The 21389-nt window shown below is 44.0% G+C and overlaps 1 protein-coding gene across 1 annotated transcript; it reads left to right on the top strand.

Moving 5' to 3' along the window:
• Positions 1–4495: 4495 nt before the first annotated feature.
• Positions 4496–20719, top strand: LOC308144183 (integrin beta-1-like; the record flags this gene model as incomplete). Its single annotated transcript, XM_080515240.1, has 13 exons — positions 4496–4694; positions 6907–7077; positions 7443–7687; positions 8776–8931; positions 10432–10527; positions 13145–13234; positions 13339–13482; positions 13636–13841; positions 15545–15789; positions 15863–16085; positions 18332–18567; positions 20338–20504; positions 20654–20719. 13 exons carry the CDS (start codon positions 4496–4498, stop codon positions 20717–20719), a joined length of 2244 nt encoding a protein of 747 aa, XP_080371366.1.
• Positions 20720–21389: the final 670 nt, after the last annotated feature.

The raw sequence follows: 21389 nt of genomic DNA, 5'->3' as shown, positions 1-21389 counted from the left end.
ATTGTCCAGTACTCTTTTCATCTTTGCAAACGCGTGTAAAAAGTTCCCAAAACCCTCTGGGTCATGAGCGAAAAATATGTCCTCAAAACTAATTTGGCTGGTGCCCCGCGCGGTCAATATCTTTCTGTATAGGCTTTGGTCTCATGCAGTGGTCAGCACGGCCAAACAATTGAGGAAAGCAGCGCTTAGCAGAGATCGTAGGCGATAGCGTCGGCGCTGTAACACCCGCTCGGTGCTGTGCGAGGACAAGTGTGACAGAAAGAGTCTCGTTTTTTTTTCCTTCTTCTTCTTTTTCTTCTTCTCTTCTTCAGCTTCTCTCAGCAGAAAGCCAAGGACTTATTCTCTTTATCTTTGGCCTTACTTGAAGAGATCATTTGCTGTTCAGGACCCTGAAACATAAGCTGGCAGATCCACTTGTGGCTGCTCTAAGAAAGAGGATAACGGGGAGGCGATGGCGGTGGAGTCCCTCGGCTCTCGTCTTGCACAGGATGTGTGGAGGAACCATCTGGTCCCTCCCTCAGAGAGAAGACTCCCCCTGTTCTCCTTTCATGTTCGTCTCCACACAGTTGAATTAGTCAAGGTAAGTGCTTTTTTTTTTTCCCCCCTATTGTATAAACCAAACATCCAGTAGGTCAAATATGCAGTCTTTTGTGAGCCGCTGAGTGGAGAGATTATTTTCCTTGAACTGCAATTACAACCCCACTCCACCTTAATGATTTAAAAGGGAAGAATGGTCCACATTTGAGGCGGTAAATTGTCTTTGCTTCCTTTTATTTTGTCCAGATGAGCCTGCTATACGCCGTTGTCCTGTTATTGTGCTGCAGATTCGACGCCACAGGAACACAAGGTGGGTCAATACTTTTCTCATTGAGGGTGCAATGAAGGTAAACTGTCTCATTATTCTTCCTGCTCAGAAATTCTCATTTAGATCGTAGCCTCGATCCCACCAGTTGTTTTGCCACTCAAAATGTGCACTTGTCATCTCCTGGAGGCTGAGTGGCTCCGTTTTAAATGCAGCGTGGGGTTTCAGATGCGGTGGGACAGCAGGTACACATATATTCACGTCTTGGGGGAGGGGTGGGAGTTCAGCTAAAAAAAAAATAAAAAAAAAAATCCTCCCAACTCTCTAAACAGGCCACATAGACACTTTTGATGGTATCTCCTTTTAATTGAATTGGTTTAAAATCAAATTAGTATTGGAGGTAAATGTTGATAAAGCAGAAAAACATTTGGTTGTCGTGATATTCTCACTCGTCGCTGTGAGGTATTTGGTCTGCAAGGGCTAAAATATTCAAATAAACCTCATATATTCCCCAAATCCTATCTATTGAATTCGTTTAACCAATTTCTCATAAATAGATCAATACCATCAGAGTTTATCTCCAAATTAGGTTTTTTTTGCATACAAGACATAATGAAGTTCTGATGAAACATTATTGAAACTAAACATATGTTCGAGTAAAAGGTACTCATCTCCATTGGAATTGAAGTCCAATTCATCATGTCCCAGCTGTCCACGGTCACCTCTGGTGTACCCCAGGGTTCTGTCCTGGGGTCACTCCTTGTCCTCATTTACCTCTTTCCACTCAGTAGTTGCCTAGATAACACAAATACACAACACGGGTCTAAATATACTTCAGGTTGGGCCACTTCTCCTTGAAATGGGTCTTGATGAACAGGGATCTCTGGAGGTCTGATCAAAACTGGCTGTTAGATTCATCTGAAGCTGGTCCCTTTTCAAGTACTATCATACTAAACTGTAGTGTAATTGGTGGAGGAGCACCTCATTAAGGCTGCCGAGAGGATCCACTGAGCTATTAGTTACTTTGTCTGCTAAAATTTGCAAAATTACTCCATTAATATGTCAGAAAAGTGTTTATTTATTACTAGAGGAGACGTTTTAGTTTTGATGTTTAGGCCTTATACAACATATTTAAGTGAAAAGTAAAATGTTTGCATTATTTTGGGTGTTTTGTTTGTATGACCTGGATGGATGAATGGGTTTTATAGACACATTCCGGAGCCACTCACCTTGTAATTCTTAATTTACCATTAAAACCAGTTGTCGATTCACCACGACGCCTCCACTTAATTTAACTTTCAAGCACTTTGAAAAATGCATTGATTATCCGTCTCGCCAGAAGAGGGATCAGAAAACAGATTCAAATCTCATATCTGTATGCTAAATTTAAAGCTACAATCCAGGAGAAAGAAAAAAAAGTCCAAGGTAACAAAATTTGTGCTTACTGCATAAGAAACAGGTGAAATATATGCGTAGACATTGGGTTGGGCTCCTGGTGCCCCAGACAGCCGGCAGTGGGATTCACATCACATACTGACTTCAAATGGAATTTGTAAGGTTGTTTTACTGATAAGGAAAGTCAAGTACAAAGTATACGTGTTTCAGAAACAGTTAGGAAGGAGGCGCTAAGTGAGTGACAACAGAAATAAACACTGATGATTGATGGCCTCGTGTTCCATAGGAAACAAGCAACACAACAACAACAACAAATAAAAAAAAACAAAAAAAACAAGAGCAAATCTGATCCGAACTTCCAAAATGAACAAATACAGACCCAAACAAAGAAAACTCGACCTGCACTGATGCGGCGGGGCAGCAGTCACAGAGTGGAGGTTTTATTTCTGAGCTTTTGGCCGGTTTCTGTTCTGCCGACAGTCCATTCAGATCACGAATGCCAAAGTCAGGGGGTCAGGAGCTGTGGAGAGTGTCTGGCAGCGGGGCCACACTGCGCTTGGTGCACCGAGGAGGTGAGTGGCCCTGGAAACACTCTGGGGCTCTTTGAAAGGATTTAACAACATACCACTGTGTACATTTGACAATTTTACTACTACTAACAGAGCCATGTGGGCGTACATATCAAGAGGTGTTACTGTTTCAGTTACTGTTTTGAAATTCTGGGTTGAAAAATGTAGACTCTATCTTCAAATAAGTAACTTGAATAGTTTTGAAGGTTGTTGCTCAACCAGAAAATGTTTAAAATATATTTCTCATAAAAGCAATGGCTTCTGCACAGAGAATAAACCAATACACGAAATCAAGACCATTTCCGCTCATTTCCAATCCGCAGTTGTCTAAATCGATCACGCCAAAGTCGATAAGTCAAACTGTGTTCATGTTTCACCAACTGAAACCTGCCGCAAGGCTTTCTGGGATATCAAAGACGGCGTCGTGCCAGCTCCAGCAACATTATTTGGCCAATTCAGCGCAAAAAATAAGATGCTAAGATGTAAAGAAACCTGGGTATCTTTGGCTGGAAGACGGATGACTGAGTGTAATGACAGATTTCTTTCAGAAAGTTATTAGAGATGTACATCAATCACTAAAAGTGGTTCCTACATTTTTCTTTTTTCCTTTGTAGATTCTGCTAGAGTTACTTTAATTAGTGACAAACTGCATATATATATATATATATATATATATATATATATATATATATATATATATATATATATATATATATATATATATATATATATATATAATGGGAAAATCTGAACAAAATGAAGTCCCTGCTCACACGACAAGGTTTTCAAGTGTAAATGGAAACTTTTACTGCTTACTGGAAACACAACTTTTTGAAAATGACTCCCAATGTAAAACTTCCCCTTCCCCATTGGGGGAAAACCTACTTTTTACTGAAATGTCCCACCTTGGGAATCAAAAGGTTGTATTTTCAGTGTCTCTGAACACCGTTGTTACGCACTTCTCTTCAACAGTTTTCAATTACGATTTAACTTCAGTAACAGTATTATTCATTTTGAAATGGTAATCAGTTGCTAAATGTAGTGTTCCAGTAGAACATAAGAGGAAAGACATATTTGAAGCTAGGAAAGTCAAAAACTTTATTTAAAACAAATATTTTTGATATTTCTGATAGTCAATATTGACTAAGGCTGATGAGGAAAATATAGTGATGAAGTAAGATAAAGCTGGTTATATAGCCACCATCCGTAATCTGCAAACTGAGGCTATTTTAAAGTAACATTTTGTATTAGAACATCACTAAATCTCTAAAGCCTTTGGAACACAAAAACATTAAAAGTAAGTGTTCAAAGGGGGTATTATATATGCGCGTGAATGCACTTGTCATTTTTAATTATGTTTATTTGCATACTGAACGATGCAGCTGAGTTGTGACCAAACAGAAGCGACAAAAAATAAAAAAAATAAACAAATAACACCCGCTGTTTTTTATTATGTAACATTTACACTCTTTATACCACAGTCATTAACCACCTCACTCATATTCCCTCATGCAAATTCTTGTTTTCGCACCATAATAACTCACTTTTATAGCATGTGTGTGTGTGTGTGTGTGTGTGTGTGTGTGTGTGTGTGTGTGTGTGTGTGTGTGTGTGTGTGTGTGTGTGTGTGTGTGTGTGTGTGTGTGTGTGTGTGTGTGTGTGTTGACACAAGGGGTGGAACTCGAACCTTAATGTGTGTGTGAAGGCTTTTCTCCAAGTAGGGCAGCCCATGTGGGAGCGGTGTGACACGGCCCGGGCGCTGCTGGGGAGGGGCTGTCCTCCACATCGCCTGGAGGACCCCAGAGGCTCCGTCGTCCTCGTCAAGAACAGGAACATCACCTTTGGGTCCGGGAGGCGACGCGGAGGAGGAGGTGGGCGTGGTGTGACCCAGCTCCAGCCACAGAGTGTCCGGCTGCACCTCAGGCCAGGTGGGGGCTTTACTCTCCCACCACCACGGGGGGGGGGGTAAATCCATCGAAACAGTAGGATATATGAAACCTCCAGGCATGTCGGGGTAAACATGCCGCTCATCCATGAAGTTACATAATCATCAACGTGTCTGTGGCTCAACTAAAGCGTAACCAGGCGAATGGATGTAGACTCAAGTAAGCCCAGATAAACCCGACTCACTGAAACAAAGTAGCTTTTCCTACTAGAAATAAATCTTAAAAAATGACCACGACATCAGTTTTAGCCTCGGAGTGAATCATCTCTATCCAGTTTGTTTCCTGTCCCAGCTTGTCTATTTGATTTCCCTCCAATTTTCTCCAATATAATCCACTGAAAATTACTTGTCTACTTTTTCCCCCCTTAAAAAAACTTTACCAGAGTGTCAGTCAGGGTTCTATTGTTTATCTCATGATGTAAATACTATTGTGTGTTTTTATTCTGTGTGCTTGTCTCTTCAAGAGACAGGGCACAAAGACTACTCTCCTTCAACGTGCACAAATTTTATGGATAGTGTGCTATGACTTTTGTCAATGATTCGGCGAACCGTTCCTGCAATAAACTGGGAAAAAGTTGCCAGTCAAAGTGGACACACACATTACATAGCAGATCGTTGAGGTTGAATATACCACTCCACCTGCTCTCAAAAACAGAAGAAAGAATTATTCTCATTTTATCATTTGCTTGTTACATATTCATAATATTTTCTCATCCTTTAATATCCTTATGTTTGTGTAACATGGAGCTGTGATGACGGCGGCCTCGATACAAGGCACAAAAACGCTTTTAAGCGAAAATGGAAAACTTTCGTTACATTTTGTTTTCTTTTTTACAGTTTGTTCACAAGACCTCAATGCTTTTTGAAAAATGTTTAGAAGACCTCTCCAGGGTGGAACTTTTTGAAAATGCTACAACTTTTTTTTTTCTTTTTCCTAGCACTGCATTAATCCCCAGAGGGAAAACTCCATCCCGAATTGTCCCATTAGTAGAAGCTGCACAGAGCAGCGCTCAGAGCTGCGCCACCGTCTCCATATAAACTATGGAAGGTGCAACTTTTTCTGCGGCACGTGGCCACCGCAGTTCTAGATTGTGTGTGTGTGTGTGTGTGTGTGTGTGTGTGTGTGTGTGTGTGTGTGTGTGTGTGTGTGTGTGTGTGTGTGTGTGTGTGTGTGTGTGTGTGATTTCATTACAAAAACAAACAACTGGCATGTAAACTACATCGTTTTCAGCATTTCTGCCGTTTCCATGGAAACAGGCATCGTTTTCAAAAGACCGCTGTGTAAATGTCAAACTTTACTGAAATTAAAATGCAAATAAGCTGCGTTTTCACTTGAAACGTCCGCGTTAGGGTTAAGGTTGTAAACAGGCATGAATGTGGGATGAAGCAAGTCTTATTCTATTTCTCGGTTCTCATTTCACAACATAACAAACTGAACTTTTTATCCTTCTCAGGCCCAAGACGAATTTCTAATTCTCCTCGTGTTTCTCTTTCCTCCTGCTGTGGAGACTTTGTGTGCTTTAATGTGACTGTTTGATTAATCACTCAGCACCAGGTGACGCAGCCTGAGGTAGTAATCTATCTGACACAGTAAAATAATGTGATTATTTTAATGTATTCCAGTCAAAAGGAAAAGAAACCAGCTGCATGCATCCCGATCTTCTCTCTTTAGGATCCTTTAGGATTAGGACTTTATCCAGGTTTCCCTTCTACAGGTTAGTTTAGGGCAGAACTCTGCTACTTTTATCACCAAAAGACCTGTTTTTGCAATGTTTCACCAAATCAAATTTGTCTGGAGACACATAACATGTAAATGACTTGTAATCACTATAAAGCAAAACATCTCAAATAAATAGCTTTACACACTAAAAACTGACATTTATGACGTTTTGTAGATACAAATTTAAATACATTTTGTTGTTGTTTTGCATTTGAAGCCAATTATAGCCATTGTTTTTTCCAGTTTTGTTTTTTTTACTTGAAAAATCTTAAGTATTTTAGCCATTTTAGTTATTTATGCATTCCCTAATGATTATAACAGTTGCAGCTATATTAACAATTTTAACCTCTCCATGATGTCGTTTGCTCTCAGTCAGCCGGGACCCTCCGCAGCTCCCCTGCAACCTTACGTTGCGTGATTTGGCGAAAGAAGAAGAATAAATATTTGAACGAAGTTCCTCGTTTCCGACTTGCAGGTGAGCCTCAGAGCTTCGAGGTGAAGTTCAGACGGGTGGAGGACTACCCTGTAGACCTGTACTACTTGATGGATCTGTCCTTCTCCATGGAGGACGACCTGCCCAATGTCAAGCAGCTGGGGGCCGACCTCATGGAGGAGATGAGAAATGTCACCGGTGACGTCAGAATGGGTCTGTGCGCCTGAACTCCCCCCCCCCCCCCAACCTCTTTATCACCTGAGATCATTTTTCTTCCAACTTTTTAAACCTCTGTGCTCCTTGCATGAAATACCCCCGGTGTCACATTCAAAGAGTGGCACACCTGGGAGCTGCCCCGTACAATCATAATCTTACTGTTGGCCGCTGAGCAGCGCCGCTGAAGCGATCAGGGATTAAGTGCTTCGCTCAAGGACAACTGTAGCCAGAGCATTAGTTATTCACTTTCTCACCCCCTTCAGTCGCATAATCACTTCTCAAAAGTTTATGCTGCTTCTCACTCCCCTCTATTCATCCCCTCTTCCCACCCCTACCCCCCCCCCCCCCCCCAAAAAAAAAAGGTTTCGGTGCGTTTGTGGACAAGACGGTGATGCCGTTCATCAGCGTGGCAAAGGACATGCTGGAGAATCCCTGCAAGAGGACGGAGCCGTGGCCCTGCACGCCGCCCTTCACCTACCGACACGTCCTGAGCCTCACCGCCAACGGCAGCCTCTTCACCGAGCTGGTCGGGGGCCAGCGGATCTCCGGGAACCTGGACTCGCCGGAGGGGGGGCTGGAAGCCCTGATGCAGGCCGCCGTGTGCGAGGTAACGTGAGGAAACCCAGCGGGGGAGACACAGGACTGGAGAGGCCCAGAGATTGTTTGTTTTTGTTTGAGTGGGTGTTCAAGTGGAGGAAGTGGAAAGGCTGCAGACAATAGATGAGAGGGCTATTTCCGAATTTTCCGTTTGGGAACCGCAGCAGTCAGGTTTGGAGAGTTTGTCTGAGCGCCTTTTTATACGATTTCAAGTTAAAAACTAAAGAAAACTTCTGCTGCGTTTTGGGTGTCCGTTAACATGAGAACGGTGGTCAGAGACACTGAAAATTGTCCTTTGTGTAAACGGGAGAAAAGGACATTTTCTGGAAATGCTCAGCCTCCATCACATCATACCAGTGCCCTGTTAGAAGAAAGTAGAGTAATAGAAAATGATTCAGAAACGTACTATAGATGGGCACAATGAAAACAATATATACAGTGGTTAGAATGGTAAATAGATATATACTGAGATTTAAAAAACAAACAAACATAAAGACACTGCGCACCATTTAGAAAATATTTGCTGTGCACATGCTCAGTAGATAAGAACATTTGACATTCGGCACAGACTTGGTAGTTTTACAGTTGAGCGTCACCGTAATAACAAAACAACTTGGTCATTTGCACCAACAAATGACCACGTTCTCCCATTGTTAATGTTTATAGCGGATTGTTTTTGTATCGTAAGTTGTGCTTTCATTACATAAACAACCAACAGCGCCAACTTGTGGCCCGGCATGCTAACTCCATCATGTTCACGGTTTCTGCCGTCTCCATGGAAACAGACTTGCAGCGCAAACGGGAAAACTTTTCCAACATGCCGTCTCACTTGAACCGTCGAGTTTTCCAATATGGAAATTTGACTTGGACGAATTGATACTGACAGGTTTAAATTTAAAGACCACAGAAGCATTAAGTATTGCTCATCCGCGATCATGTGACGTGTGGTTATATGTGCAAGAGCAAAAAGAAAGGAAGAAAAAAAAGATCATTCTTTCACCCAAATGCCTGTCAGAAATGCTTATGCTGTCACGGCGCTCAATTTGCCACCAATCAGTATTTCATTGACTGATTTATTTATTTTTTTTCCACTCGCAGGAACAGATCGGCTGGAGAAATGTGACTCGTCTGCTGGTGTTCTCCACAGACGCTGGCTTCCACTTTGCCGGAGACGGCAAATTAGGCGGCATTGTGCTTCCAAATGACGGACTGTGTCACTTGCAAGAAAACGTGTACACCAAGGGAATCTCACAGGTTTGAGATTATTGGTTGTTTTTTTTTAAACATCCTGTTGAATCAGATGTTAAAGTAAGGGGGGGGGGGGGGGGGGGGGGGGGTGTTATACGCTTCCATAATGATTCATCAAGCAAATCTGCTCAAAGCCCCAAAGCCTCATTTCCTCTTCGTGCTTCGGGGGAGAGGTTTGGCAAATATGTTTTGTGCCAGTGTAAAGCCTCGTTTTGGCTGCAGATCACCAAAAACACCTTTTTTCATGTTGTTTCAGCAGATTCCGAACACATTTAAAATGTTTTCATTTCAAAGCGAAAACCAGTCCAAAGGAAGAAAGTGATTCGTACGTTGCCTCAAATCTAAATAAATTGGTAAATGCAACTTTTTTTAAAAGTAAAAATAGCCATGCGTTTTCCTCCATTTCCACAGAGATCTTCTCATAATGTCGTAAAAAAAAGTTCCACCTCTGAGCCATTTTCAAAAAGTTGGTGTTTTCAGGGGCTTTGAGCACCGTCGCCATGGAATCGGACATCCAAAACCCAACGAAACTTTTCTGTTTTCACTATAACTGGTGCACACGCAACATGCAAACATGGGACATTTGAGAAAGGTTACGCTGCTGAAATCCTTCAGTTTAGGTCAGTCAACTTCCCGTTTGTGTGCAGAGCCGCCTGCCATGTTGTTTCCTTCTCTTCCTCGTCGTATCGAACCACTGATCAACGCAGCTCGGTGATGTCACATGCTCATTTCCAACACTGACGCAGAAGCTCAGTGGAAAACAATCCATCCCAGCAGTATGTGTGTGTGTGTGTGTGTGTGTGTGTGTGTGTGTGTTTCCACCGGGGAGCTGTGGTCCCAGGGAGTGTACAGTGTTTATCCTATGGAGCACATGTTGCGGCGCGTGCCAAATTGATTCCCGTCTGCAATCCTGGCGGGGAAATAGAGGTCCGGGCTGCGGCAGACTGGAGTCAAAGACAGTGATTTAAAGGTCAGAATCAACAGCGTAGTTCCCTGGGTAAAGAAGATGCTGACAGGCACGCCCTGATGGGACACAGCTGGAGTGTTTGTGGAGTAATTCAAACCAAAGTGTTTGTGTATAGATGGCGAGGAGAGTGCGCCGTGTGGTGGAGCGCGTGCGTTTTCCCCTCTGTGTTAAACATCCGTACAGGTCTCGCATTAGATTTATAAGAGTGTTCTATGCCTTGACCTCATTTCAGTCCAGGCAGTTGACAGGTGGAGTGAATATGGATGTATTATTAATCTATTTCTCTCTGGATAAATGATCTCCCGAAAGGCTGTGAATGGATGTGTGTGATGCGAGTGTCACTCCTCCCTGAATGGTACTTATTTATCCATTCGGAGGGATTGGAAAGACTGTCAGCGAGGGCGAGTGGAATGAGCAATGGGTGGAGGGAAAAAAGGGGGAGGACAGCAATAAAGAGAAGAGGGAGCGGACCCTTAACTACTGATTACACACACATTTGGAGATTACCGGAAGGCTGTGACGCATTGCACTCGTGTCAGGACTATCCCTCGGTGGGCCACATCGCCGAGACCCTGAGACGGAAGAACATCCAGATCATCTTCGCCGTCACTGAAGACGTCACACACCTGTATGAGGTACACTCTAATCCGTCTCCACTGGTTTTTGTTTGGGCTTTTGTTTTCATTCAAAATGTTTTCTCTCTCCCTCCTACCGAAGGGGACGAGTTCATCTGTCTTCACTGTGATGACATTTCTGTTAAAGCAATGAAGCAATACTGCAGTGTATGGAAAGTACTTCAGCTTTCAACTGATGTCAGTGTCAAACACATTTCGGTTCAAGGGCCACACGCAGCGAAAGGTTCATCTTGAGTGGGCCGCACTGGTAAAATAGTGCCGTATTAATCTTTAAACTTTTAAGTTTTTCTTTGTTGTGGCACAACCGTGTGATGAAAATGTCTAACTCTTTATGAAAACAAACAATTACTGCCTAAAATGGCTGAAATCTCAACGTAAAGCCAATTTCAATGAAACCTCCTGTTGCAAAATACAGTGAAATGTCCAATAAACACCATGTTTTTACAAACTCACCCTGAACCCTCTTGCATGTTGACTAACGACTAACGTTTCAGCAGCTTCCTATTTTTGCCATTCTTCCTTTCAGGCAAGTTGGTTTTTAAAACCATACTTTGACATGTTTCAATAAACACACATCACATCTGCTTTTTAAGCCAACTTGCCTTAAAAGAAGAAACCAAAAATACTTGAGAACAATCTTAAGGCGTGATGAACTCAATTAAACAGTTTTCTTATTAGCTTGTATTCATATATATAGTTGATGTATATATATGTACATATAACTGTTAATGTTGTTAATCAACTCCTGATAATGGATGATGGGGTTTTTTTTTCATGCTGGATTGTGAACAAGTAAGTTTTACTACACCATCTAGTGGTAAAAAGTGATTTTACATGACAGAGCATAACGTGACGTCTTGAGCTCAAGAAATCAAAGTTGGTGTAAACCAGTGCTTCTCAAATGGTGGGGCGCGCCCCCCTGGGGGGGCGTGGTGGGGTGTCAGGGGGGGCGCGAGGCGGGCGCGACTTTCAGTATTAGTGTCTTTATTCATGCTTGAACAATAAAAAAAGGGCCTCCAGCCACTAGGTGGCAGCAGTGCTCAAACTAATCAACAGGCTGCCTGTTCAACCAGTAGAGTAGAAGAAGTACTACACATGAACACCGGTGTACAGAGCTGGAGGAGGAGGAGGAGGAGGAGAGGTGGAGAAGTTTCTGACAGGAGTGAAAAAAAAAGGATGAGGCGTCAGAGGAAAAGAAAACAGGTGAGAGTAAACATAAACCTAGTCAGAGCAGGAGATATGACGATGCCTACATAGCCCTTAGGTTTACCGTGAACACGGTCGGAAACGAGGAAACACCCGTTTGTGTTTTATGCCTAAAAACTCTGGCAGCGGAGCATGAAACCAAATAAATGAAGACGACACCTGAAGACCATACACCATACACCTGGAGACCATACACCATACACCTGGAGACCATACACCTGGAGACCATACACCATACACCTGGAGACCATACACCATACACCTGGAGACCATACACCTGGAGACCATACACCATACACCTGGAGACCATACACCATACACCTGGAGACCATACACCATACACCTGGAGGCCATACACCATACACCTGGAGACCATACACCTGGAGACCATACACCATACACCTGGAGACCATACACCATACACATGGAGACCATACACCATACACCTGGAGACCATACACATGGAGACCATACACCATACACCTGGAGACCATACACCTGGAGACCATACACCCGTTATGTCAGTAAGCCACTGGAGTTTTTTCATGGTAAACTCCATGAGTATCGCCAACAAGCCGGTCATTTTGTCAGCGCGGCATCAGTAAACAAAAAAGCCTGTTAGCCTCTTACAAAGTTGCCCACCACATCGCAAGGTGCATAAAAACCTCACACCATAGCAGATTTATTTTGATAATCAGGCGATTGTATGCAGAATGCTGGTGCCAGCAACTCATACAGTGGTTTATACAGATAAATAAATACATATTATCAAGTTCTCAATGGTAGTACAATTCGGGGGGGGGGGCCCTGAAAAAAATTCTGTCCTCTAGGGGGGGCGTGACAGAAAATAATTGAGAACCACTGGTGTAAACAATACATTCGGAAGGGATTATTTGGAGGTGTTGATTTTGTGTTCGGGTGAGTAATTCCAGCATTTGGACTGGACTGGCAGGACTGAGTCAAAATACATTCTAGTCAAGGAACAAGTCACCACTGATCAGTTTTCACTATTATCAAAGCCAGTGGCGTCCGGGAATGAGCTGTGAGCCTTGTGATGACTTCGATGCTGGTTTCTTGATTTGTTAACAGTTCAAAAGAACATGGAATATAAACTCGAGTGATCTTCTTGAATATAAACACTGGTGCTTTTGGAGGTCAGTGAAGAGCGCTAACATTTGACTTGTTTTTCATCCTGAGTCCAGAAACATCCTTCAAATTACTTTCCAGTGGACAAAAATTCATGTGCCAAAGGGAGTAATTTTGGACCAGGCGTCTGAGCTTTAACATTAAATTCACTTCTTTGCTGCTGCGGTGATAAAGGGTTGCAGGAAGGAGTTGCATATGAATCAGCTGGCAGATTGTCAAGTAACACATATTCACTTATGTTGAAGTAATTGCCGTTTCCCTTCAGGGCCTGAGGAGCATTTTCCCAAAGAGTGCGGTCGGCACGCTTTCCAACAACTCCCACAACATCCTGCAGATAATTGTTGAAGCATATAACGTAAGTGAAGCGGAACCCCCTCCCCCTCTGCCCCTTCCGACAAAGGTCTTTAGCCCACTGACACCTCCTCATATTTAATAGGTTAACTGCTTTATTGACTGCAGGCGCTGACCTCCGAGGTGGTTATGGAGAACAGCAAGCTGCCGCCGGGCTATCACATCTCGTACGCCTCACGCTGTAAGGACGGCGGGCCGAGACACGGCGGACGGGGGAGGAGGAGGTGCTCCGGCATCTCCGTGGGCGACGAGGTGTGTGTGGCGGCGGCGGCCCCCGCACGGGCTAAATCGCCTAAACGCCGCTGTTATCGTGCGGCCATTCGCAATCTTGGTTAATGCTAATTACGATTTTCCAATTAGAGAAACATTATAATCATGCTTAAGGAATGCTGGCCTCCCCTCCAGGTGAGCTTTAACGTGAGCATTACGGCGCCCCCGTGCGCGGCGGCGTCCCGACGGCCATCCCGCGTTGTGATTAAGCCTCAGGGCTACAGCGAAGAAGTGGAGGTCCTGCTGAGCGCCATATGCGAGTGTTCGTGTCAAAAGGACACGATCCCTCACAGTCCTTGGTGTAGCCATGGCAACGGCAGTCTGGAGTGCGGCGCATGCAGGTAGGTGAAGTAGCAACCATTGTGCTAACAAGTGTACACGGGTCAGCCATAACATTACGACCAGCTGATGTTGTGTAGGTTCCTCTTTTACTACTAATAAAGCTCTGACCCATCGGGCCGTGAGACGTCAGCAGCAGATCTTTCAGATCCTGGAAGTTGTGAGGGGAGGAATCCATTGATCGGACTTCTGTGTCCAGCCCAGCCCACAAACGCGAGATCGGATTGAGCCATTATTGCTTTATGATCGGGTGTACCACGCTACTCAAAGAGGAAATTGTAAATAAAGTATTAGGGCTGCAGCTAACCTTTTACTCAGGTGAGGTGTGAGCAGATTTTCTTGAAGAAAAAGTCTAAAGAAATGTGCATTTTTCATCATTTTAGTTACATAATTTAAATACAACTGATCAAAATTAACATCATGAGCTCAGTTGATGCTTAGTGAGCATAACAACTGCTGTCTCCACCTTCTCTTTCTTGCAGATTTAGTATGAAGTCCGCAGTTTTAGTGAAGTTTTTTCCCCCTGATGTTTCTCTTTTTTCACATTCCATGTAACTTTCGGCAGCCGCCTCTGCCATCTTGCTCAAAGCACTGAAAGGTCTGTGGTGTACATGATGCAAAACAAGGCCAACTATTGACTGTCTGCTGCTTCTACAGCTGTGCAGGTAGATTACAGCCTCAGGTGACTCATTACTGCCACACTGTGGCAGGTGCTATTTTTAAAGAAGAATGTAATAATTGAATTGATTAGTTTAGTTATTTCAGGCCTGGTGTACATGTTCTGTGCCACTGCAAAGTGACCATAATCAGACTACAAGGTGCACTTTTTTATTGTTGTATGGACGTTATATGTTTTGCCGCTCTTTTGCCTAAAATCTTTTTGCCATTTATACGTAAATGGCAGGAACACTGAAAATGGGTTTTAGCCCCTAAGGCCTTGTGTTTGACATCCCTGGTTTAGACAGACATATTTCACTGCATACAGCCAGGTTGAAAATTTGGCTCGTCTTTGCAAATCCGAGCTCTCCCTCAAGGTGACGACCTAAAGGGGAAAGTTTTTTGTATTATTCATTTCATGCAAAATCTAAAGCAGTTTGGACTGCTGATCCAAGCCGACTGGAAAGCAGTGGAAGTTTAGCTACAGTCGCTCATCTTTTGGATTCATTTTAACTTTTAACCTTTAGCAATTTTTTTTAATGAAATAAATTCTCTGAATTTAAATCAAGGGTTTTGCTCAGGGAGTAAGATTTGAAAGAACAATAACAAGCGTATGTTATTGATGCCCTGGGGGAAATTATGTCTCTAACTTTAATCCGACCTATTCATAGGAAACCTAAACTGTATGTACTCAGAGCATGTGCAGCGTCTTTAGTTTTTATGAGTATTTTCTCTTTCTTTTCTTCATGCAAGTAGGTTTTTTTAACATACCATTGACATGTTTGGACTGGATTCCTCCGTCTTCATCAAAAAAAAGGCTTTTACAACATACTTTTGACATGTTTCGATTGAACTCTCTCATTTCTACACCTTCTGGGCCACTACTGTCATCTACAACACTGCTTTAGTAAGATCATTATAGGTATTCGCTTTGCTTGGTCTTAATGTTATGGCTGATAAGTGTAACTTCAGATAAACCAGGAAGAAGGAAAACATAAAAAAAAACAAAAAAGCACACAAATGTGGGTGATGACTGTGTGTGTCACAGGTGTGAAGAAGGAAGAGTCGGGACATTTTGCGAATGTGTTAAAGAGGAGGCCGACGAGGCGGCCGACTCGCATCTGTGTCGCCGCGACAACGCGTCAGACGTGTGCAGTGGACACGGGGACTGCGTCTGTGGAAAGTGTGTTTGTCAGAAAAGCGGGCAAAACAAGCCCCACCACGCGTACTACGGGCCGTTCTGCGAGTGCAGCGACGGGGGCTGCGATCAGCACCGAGGACGGCGGTGTGGCGGTAACGCTATACAAATAGCCCCCCCCCCGTGGAGGTGAGTCACCACCTCTCATCCTCAACTCCTCTGTCTCAGGGCACGGCCGGTGTGTGTGCGGGGAGTGTGTGTGTCCCCCGGCGTTTGGCGGGCGAGCGTGCGAGTGCCCCCTCGGCTTGGAGGCCTGTCTGTCTCCGGACGGACAGGTCTGTGGAGGCAGAGGCCAGTGTCACTGCGGCGCCTGCCTCTGCCGTGACGACCGCTTCCAGGGCAAGACTTGTGAGCTCTGCCCTTCCTGCCCGGACATCTGCACCGTGCACAGGTACGCAGGACCAGACCCGACCATTTCTTCTTCTTCTTCACGTCCATAAGACGTGTGAGTGTGTCTCCGCTGTGAGGACACACGCCAGCACAATCTGAAAAAAAACACTATATTACATTATTTGTCACTATCCTACATTGTGTACTTGAGTCTTCATTTTTCTGCTGAGGTTTTGCTTCTTTCGCCACATTCTTCCAAACGGCTTCATAAAACGAGGTCATGATGCATTTAAGAGTGGTTGAGTCCCCGTTTACACGACAGCCGTCCAAGCACAAGTGCGTCACTTTTGCGTTTTCGTTCAAGAAAAGTTTCGCATTCACATTCTTAGTTTTGAAAACAATGTTGGTTTACACAGAAACACTGAACACTATGTAGTTAGAACGCCAGGCCACGAGTTAGTTGCTTCGTAATGAAACCACACACACACACACACACACACACACAGAAAGCAATACGTTGTAAACATAAATAGACAACAGTTAGATTATTATGTTCAACTGTCAACCATAAACTACCAAGTCCCAGGCGAATACGTCCTGGGAGTCCTGACACGCTGGAGGAAAACATTGTCGTTATTGTCCAGCTACCGGTACTCACATGTGTGACTTCTTCAATTGAACGAGCTCCAAAATACAAGTTTTAAATAGAATTTGTACGTTTGAGCCCAGGCTTGTGAAGTTTCCATGTTCTCCTTTTGCCTTTCTTCCCTCGCACAATCCAAAAACACGAGTTTAAGGTCAATTGGTGACTGTAACTCTCCGTAGTTGTGAGTTTGAGTGTTTGAGTGGGTTTTCTGCGATAGAATCGCTCCTGCATGTCTCTTCAGTTGTTCTCTTTTTTTTGCCCTACCTTAAATCAAGTGAATAATATGAAATCTTTGCTTTTAGTTTCACCAAAGACATTTACTGAACTGAAGAATGTGAGTACTTTTGCTAACTCGCTTCAAGCCGGACTAAAAAGAACAATTTTTGGTGTATGTTTAAACACATGATTATCATCCCAGGTCCTTTGGAAGACCGTTCCAGTGACTTGGAGCGTGCATAATTGCTAAAAGCAGCATTACCAAACGTGTTTTTTTTCTTTTTTTTGTTCTGCTCTGGGGAACAAATAAAAGTGAAGAAGCAGAGGATCTCGGGGGGGGGGGGGGCTTCCAAGTTCATAAACTAAAAGCATTTCTGCGGCGCATCAAAAAACGATAATAAACAACAACTTAAGGAAAGCCTGTGCTGTCCCCACTGACCCCTGCCCACCACTTTTCAGGATGTTTAGGTTGCTTCCCTCAGGCTGCAGAACGAACAGGCTCAACAGGCACTTTTAATCCTGCAACCATTTGGCTTTTAAACAATACGATGTGAGGGTTGGGCTTTTTTTTCCCCCTCTCTCTTTATATTGTTTGTATGTCTTTTTATTTATTCATCGCCGTTGCTCTTTGTGCTGCTGGCTGCGAATGAAGTGTTCCCATTGGGATAATAAAGATATTCTCCATCCTTTTACAAAACATTCTCGGAGCCATCGGGGAAAAAAATGTGTAACTCTGGAACTTACCCCCGAAGTTGCAAAAAAAAAAACCAACAACTACTGCTTAGATATTATAGTTTGCCTTTACATGTAGTGCTGAAGCACTGTTACAAGGCAACTCGTAGTCCTAATTGTGAGGGTATTAAAAATAAGGTCCACGGACCAAAAAGTCCAATCCAGGCCAAAGGAGGACTTACCAGTGAGTTAAAAGTATAAGAAAAGTTTAGTTAGATAGTTTTAATCTACGCCAGCCTCGTTTTATATGTGAACATGTTTTGCATTTCCACTTTTAATTTGATTTGGTGGAAAGTGACAAAAGCAGCTCTTTTGGCCATAAAGGTTGCAGACCCCTGATCTCTTTTAGCATTACTTTAAAGTATAGTTACTATCTCCATACTTGCCGATAGCAGTGCTTCCTCCTGGTCTGCACATTAATCAGCCTGGAAATATGCTACAACGAGGTCATGTGTTGTTCTCTTTCCTTTAGGAAACCTACAGATGACCTTCAAAGTTTGATTAAAGTAAAGCGTGGAAGTCTGAGGCCACCAATCTCTTCAAAAGCAGATTGTTCTTTTCTTTTCTTTTCTTTTTTTTTTATCACCTTGAACTCAGCGCCCTGAATTATTAGCACGAAGCAAGCAGAGCACTCCACTGTCCCCGTGCTATCAGAGGCCCCCTTATTAAAGAGTGTTCCAGTCCTGATTGTAATGATGGCTCTTTCCCCACAGAGAATGCGTCCTGTGCAGAGCCTTCTCCCTGGGCTTCAGTCCAAAGGAGTGCCAGAGGAGATGTGCCCACCTAAACCTCACCTTGGTGGGTCAGGCCGGTGACTTAGCAACGGTCGCTCCCTCTGCGGGGCTTCACAGGTGCATGGAAGTGGACACAGAGGGCTGCAGAGTGCACTTTGTGATGAGGGCTGGAGAAAAGGAGCACTCTGTTTGTGTTCATGTGGCTCGGGAGCGAGGTAGGAACAACCAAGTCTCTATTTTCTATCAGCGGCAAACTCTTGTCAGGTACAGCTGTGCTTTCCTTTCGTGCCAAAACACATCGTAAGTAAACCAATCAGCCATAACATTATGACTACTGACAGGCCAAGTCAGCAACACTGATTGCCGCGGATCCTTCGTGGCATCTGTTAGTCGATTGGAGGCATCAGGCAGCAAGTCCACATTTTGTCCCAAATTGGTTGTTGGAAACGGGGGAAATAATGAGTGAGCGTGGGCTTTTGAGCAAGTTTGACAAGAACCAAGCTGTGATGGATGGACAACTCGGTCAGAACATTTCCAAAACTGCGGCCTCTGTAGGGTTTTGTTAGTTTTTAGTGGGCAGAATCCATCAGAAGCGGCTGAAGGAAGGAAAAGAGGTGAACTGGTGCAGATGAGGAGTGGAGGCTGACATGCTTGACTTAAGCCGGTGGCCCGTTCCTTGCTGAGCACAGGCCACCGACGACTTCCTTCCACTGTGGAAGGCTGACCATGTGTAAACAAATAGTCTACTGTACCTTTAAGATGCTGCAGAGGTTAATGCTGGCTCTCATAGAAAGCTCTCAAAATGCACATCGGGGTCCACAAGACTACATGAGATTCCTGGAGAAAACATGACCTGAAAACACGACACATTCTGATGGGAAACCTTGGATGAACATGTGGATGTTACTTTGACACCGCCTACCTTAACATTAGGCATATCATGTAACCCTTTTATGGAAACGGCCTTTCAGTTTTGAGGTGTTGATGTGGCCTCTGAACGAGATCTGGATCCCAAAGGGGATATGTGGCAGCTTGAAGATGAAAGAAAGCACACTTTACTGGTTGCCTTGGGGAAATTACCTCTCTCGGCGCGGTGGACTGCCACGGTGCAATGCCTGAGGTACAGTGGAGTCAAGGGCCTTGCTCAGGGACTCACCTGTCAGTTGTAGGATTCAAACCTGAAAACTTTCAATCCCAAGTCTGTGTCTTGAACCTCTAGGCTAGGGGTGTCAAATACATTTTATCAGGCGCCACATAGAGTACAATTTCATCTCTCCTCGGCCAGACTGGTAAAATAGTGCCACAGTAACCTTTAAATTAATACTATAAAGCTTTGCTTTGTTCTAGCACAAAGTATACATGTGAAAATGTATGTTTTTAATTCCAAAATAAATAATTACTCCAGAAAAAGACTACAATCTCAACATAAAGCTCATTTTAATGAAACATTCTGGTGCAAAATACAGTGAAATACCCAAGAAAACTTCTATAGCTGTTCGATTATGCATGCTTTTTACAAACTCACCCTGACAGCTTGACTTTAAAGCGACTTTGACAGCAACAAGATCGCTGTCTTTCATGGCAGCATCACTGATATCGCAGCTTGGGTCTCAGTGTTGTGTTGTGTCGGTGACGGCAACAATACACCAGAAGACGTAGGGGAGTCTAGGCCTTGATGATTTCAAGTTAAAAGGAGAACTACCCAATGTTAGACTGGTGCTCATAATGATATGGCCGATTGGTTTGTATTACAAAGACAGTCGTTTCCTTGATAAAAGTCTTTCATTGTGCCTTTTTAGTGTATTACATCAGGTATGTAAACTGTAAGCTCTGCTTTGTTTGATACATTGTTTTGCAGCCTACTTCCTTCACTTTCAAAAAGTTGTTTAATGAAACCAAAATGAGCCTGAACAAGCGTGCTAATTGGCACCACAATAGAAAACAAAGCGCCTGATCCGCCGCTGCTGCTCCTTTTGTCTGTCAAGAATGCCCATCAGGTCCGAACGTGATGCTGATTACCGCGGTGCTGTCGGGCTCCGTCGTGGTGCTGGGCGTGGCTCTGCTGCTGCTATGGAAACTCCTCACCAGCATCCACGACCGCAGGGAGTTCGCCCGCTTCCAGAGCGAGCTGGAGCGGAGACGCTGGAACAGGGTGAGCCTCCCGGCAGCTGCTGCACGTGTGGGTCACAGGCTGCCGGAGCAGAGCGGAGCCGTGTTGTGTTTCCTACATGTTCAATTCACTTCTTTCAATCATGGAGGTGTAGTCGTGACGGGTGACCGCTTGTTTCCTCTCCGCTCCAGAAAGACAACCCCATCTACAGAAGTGCCATCACCACTGTCGTGAACCCCAAATATAAAGAGTACTGATGGCATCCGCGCAGGGAGATCTATTTTGCAATCAGGGTCCCTGTTGTGATGCACAATGAAGCAACATCCTTCGTCGGCAGACGGCCCCGGCGCGTTCTGGCAGAGGAGAAAACGGATGTTGACGCCCGACTCGCTCTGCTTTGATCTCCATATGAAACCCCCGGTCTCTGTGTCTCCAGCCCTTCCCTTTCGCTGCACGCTCTGCACGCACACACAGTCAAACACCGCCAGCCAATGTAAGCTTCTCCCGACACAAGGTTAGTTGTCTGTGGGATACGTGCAACATTAATGCAGTCACAAATTACAAATCCACCAAGGCTAATTATACATGGTTAAAAAAATAAATAAAATAAAGGGGGATCTCCCATTTGTACACTGACAGTTTCCTGGTCTGTGTAACTTGGGTCTCAGAGGGGGAGGGAGATAGTGAGGTGGGCATTCTGCATTATGCATCGTAATGCCTGTGGAAACACAGGTTTTTAACACGGGTCTGCACTGCCCTCTAGATGAGAGTCGAAGAAACTGTGATGCTGGAGCAGATGATGAAGCAACCTGCTATTCATTTACATTTCACCTTAGTCATGGGAGGTGCTATTTTTGATAAAAGCTTAGTTTTCCTGCAGACTTCATTAGATATAGTGAATCCATGCTCAAGTGCAGTACTGCAATC

The sequence above is a fragment of the Blennius ocellaris genome (genome assembly GCF_963422515.1).
Source record: "Blennius ocellaris genome assembly, chromosome: 19".
In the NCBI taxonomy this organism is placed as follows: Eukaryota; Metazoa; Chordata; class Actinopteri; order Blenniiformes; family Blenniidae; genus Blennius; species Blennius ocellaris.
This window is presented reverse-complemented; position numbering and strand designations above follow the sequence as displayed.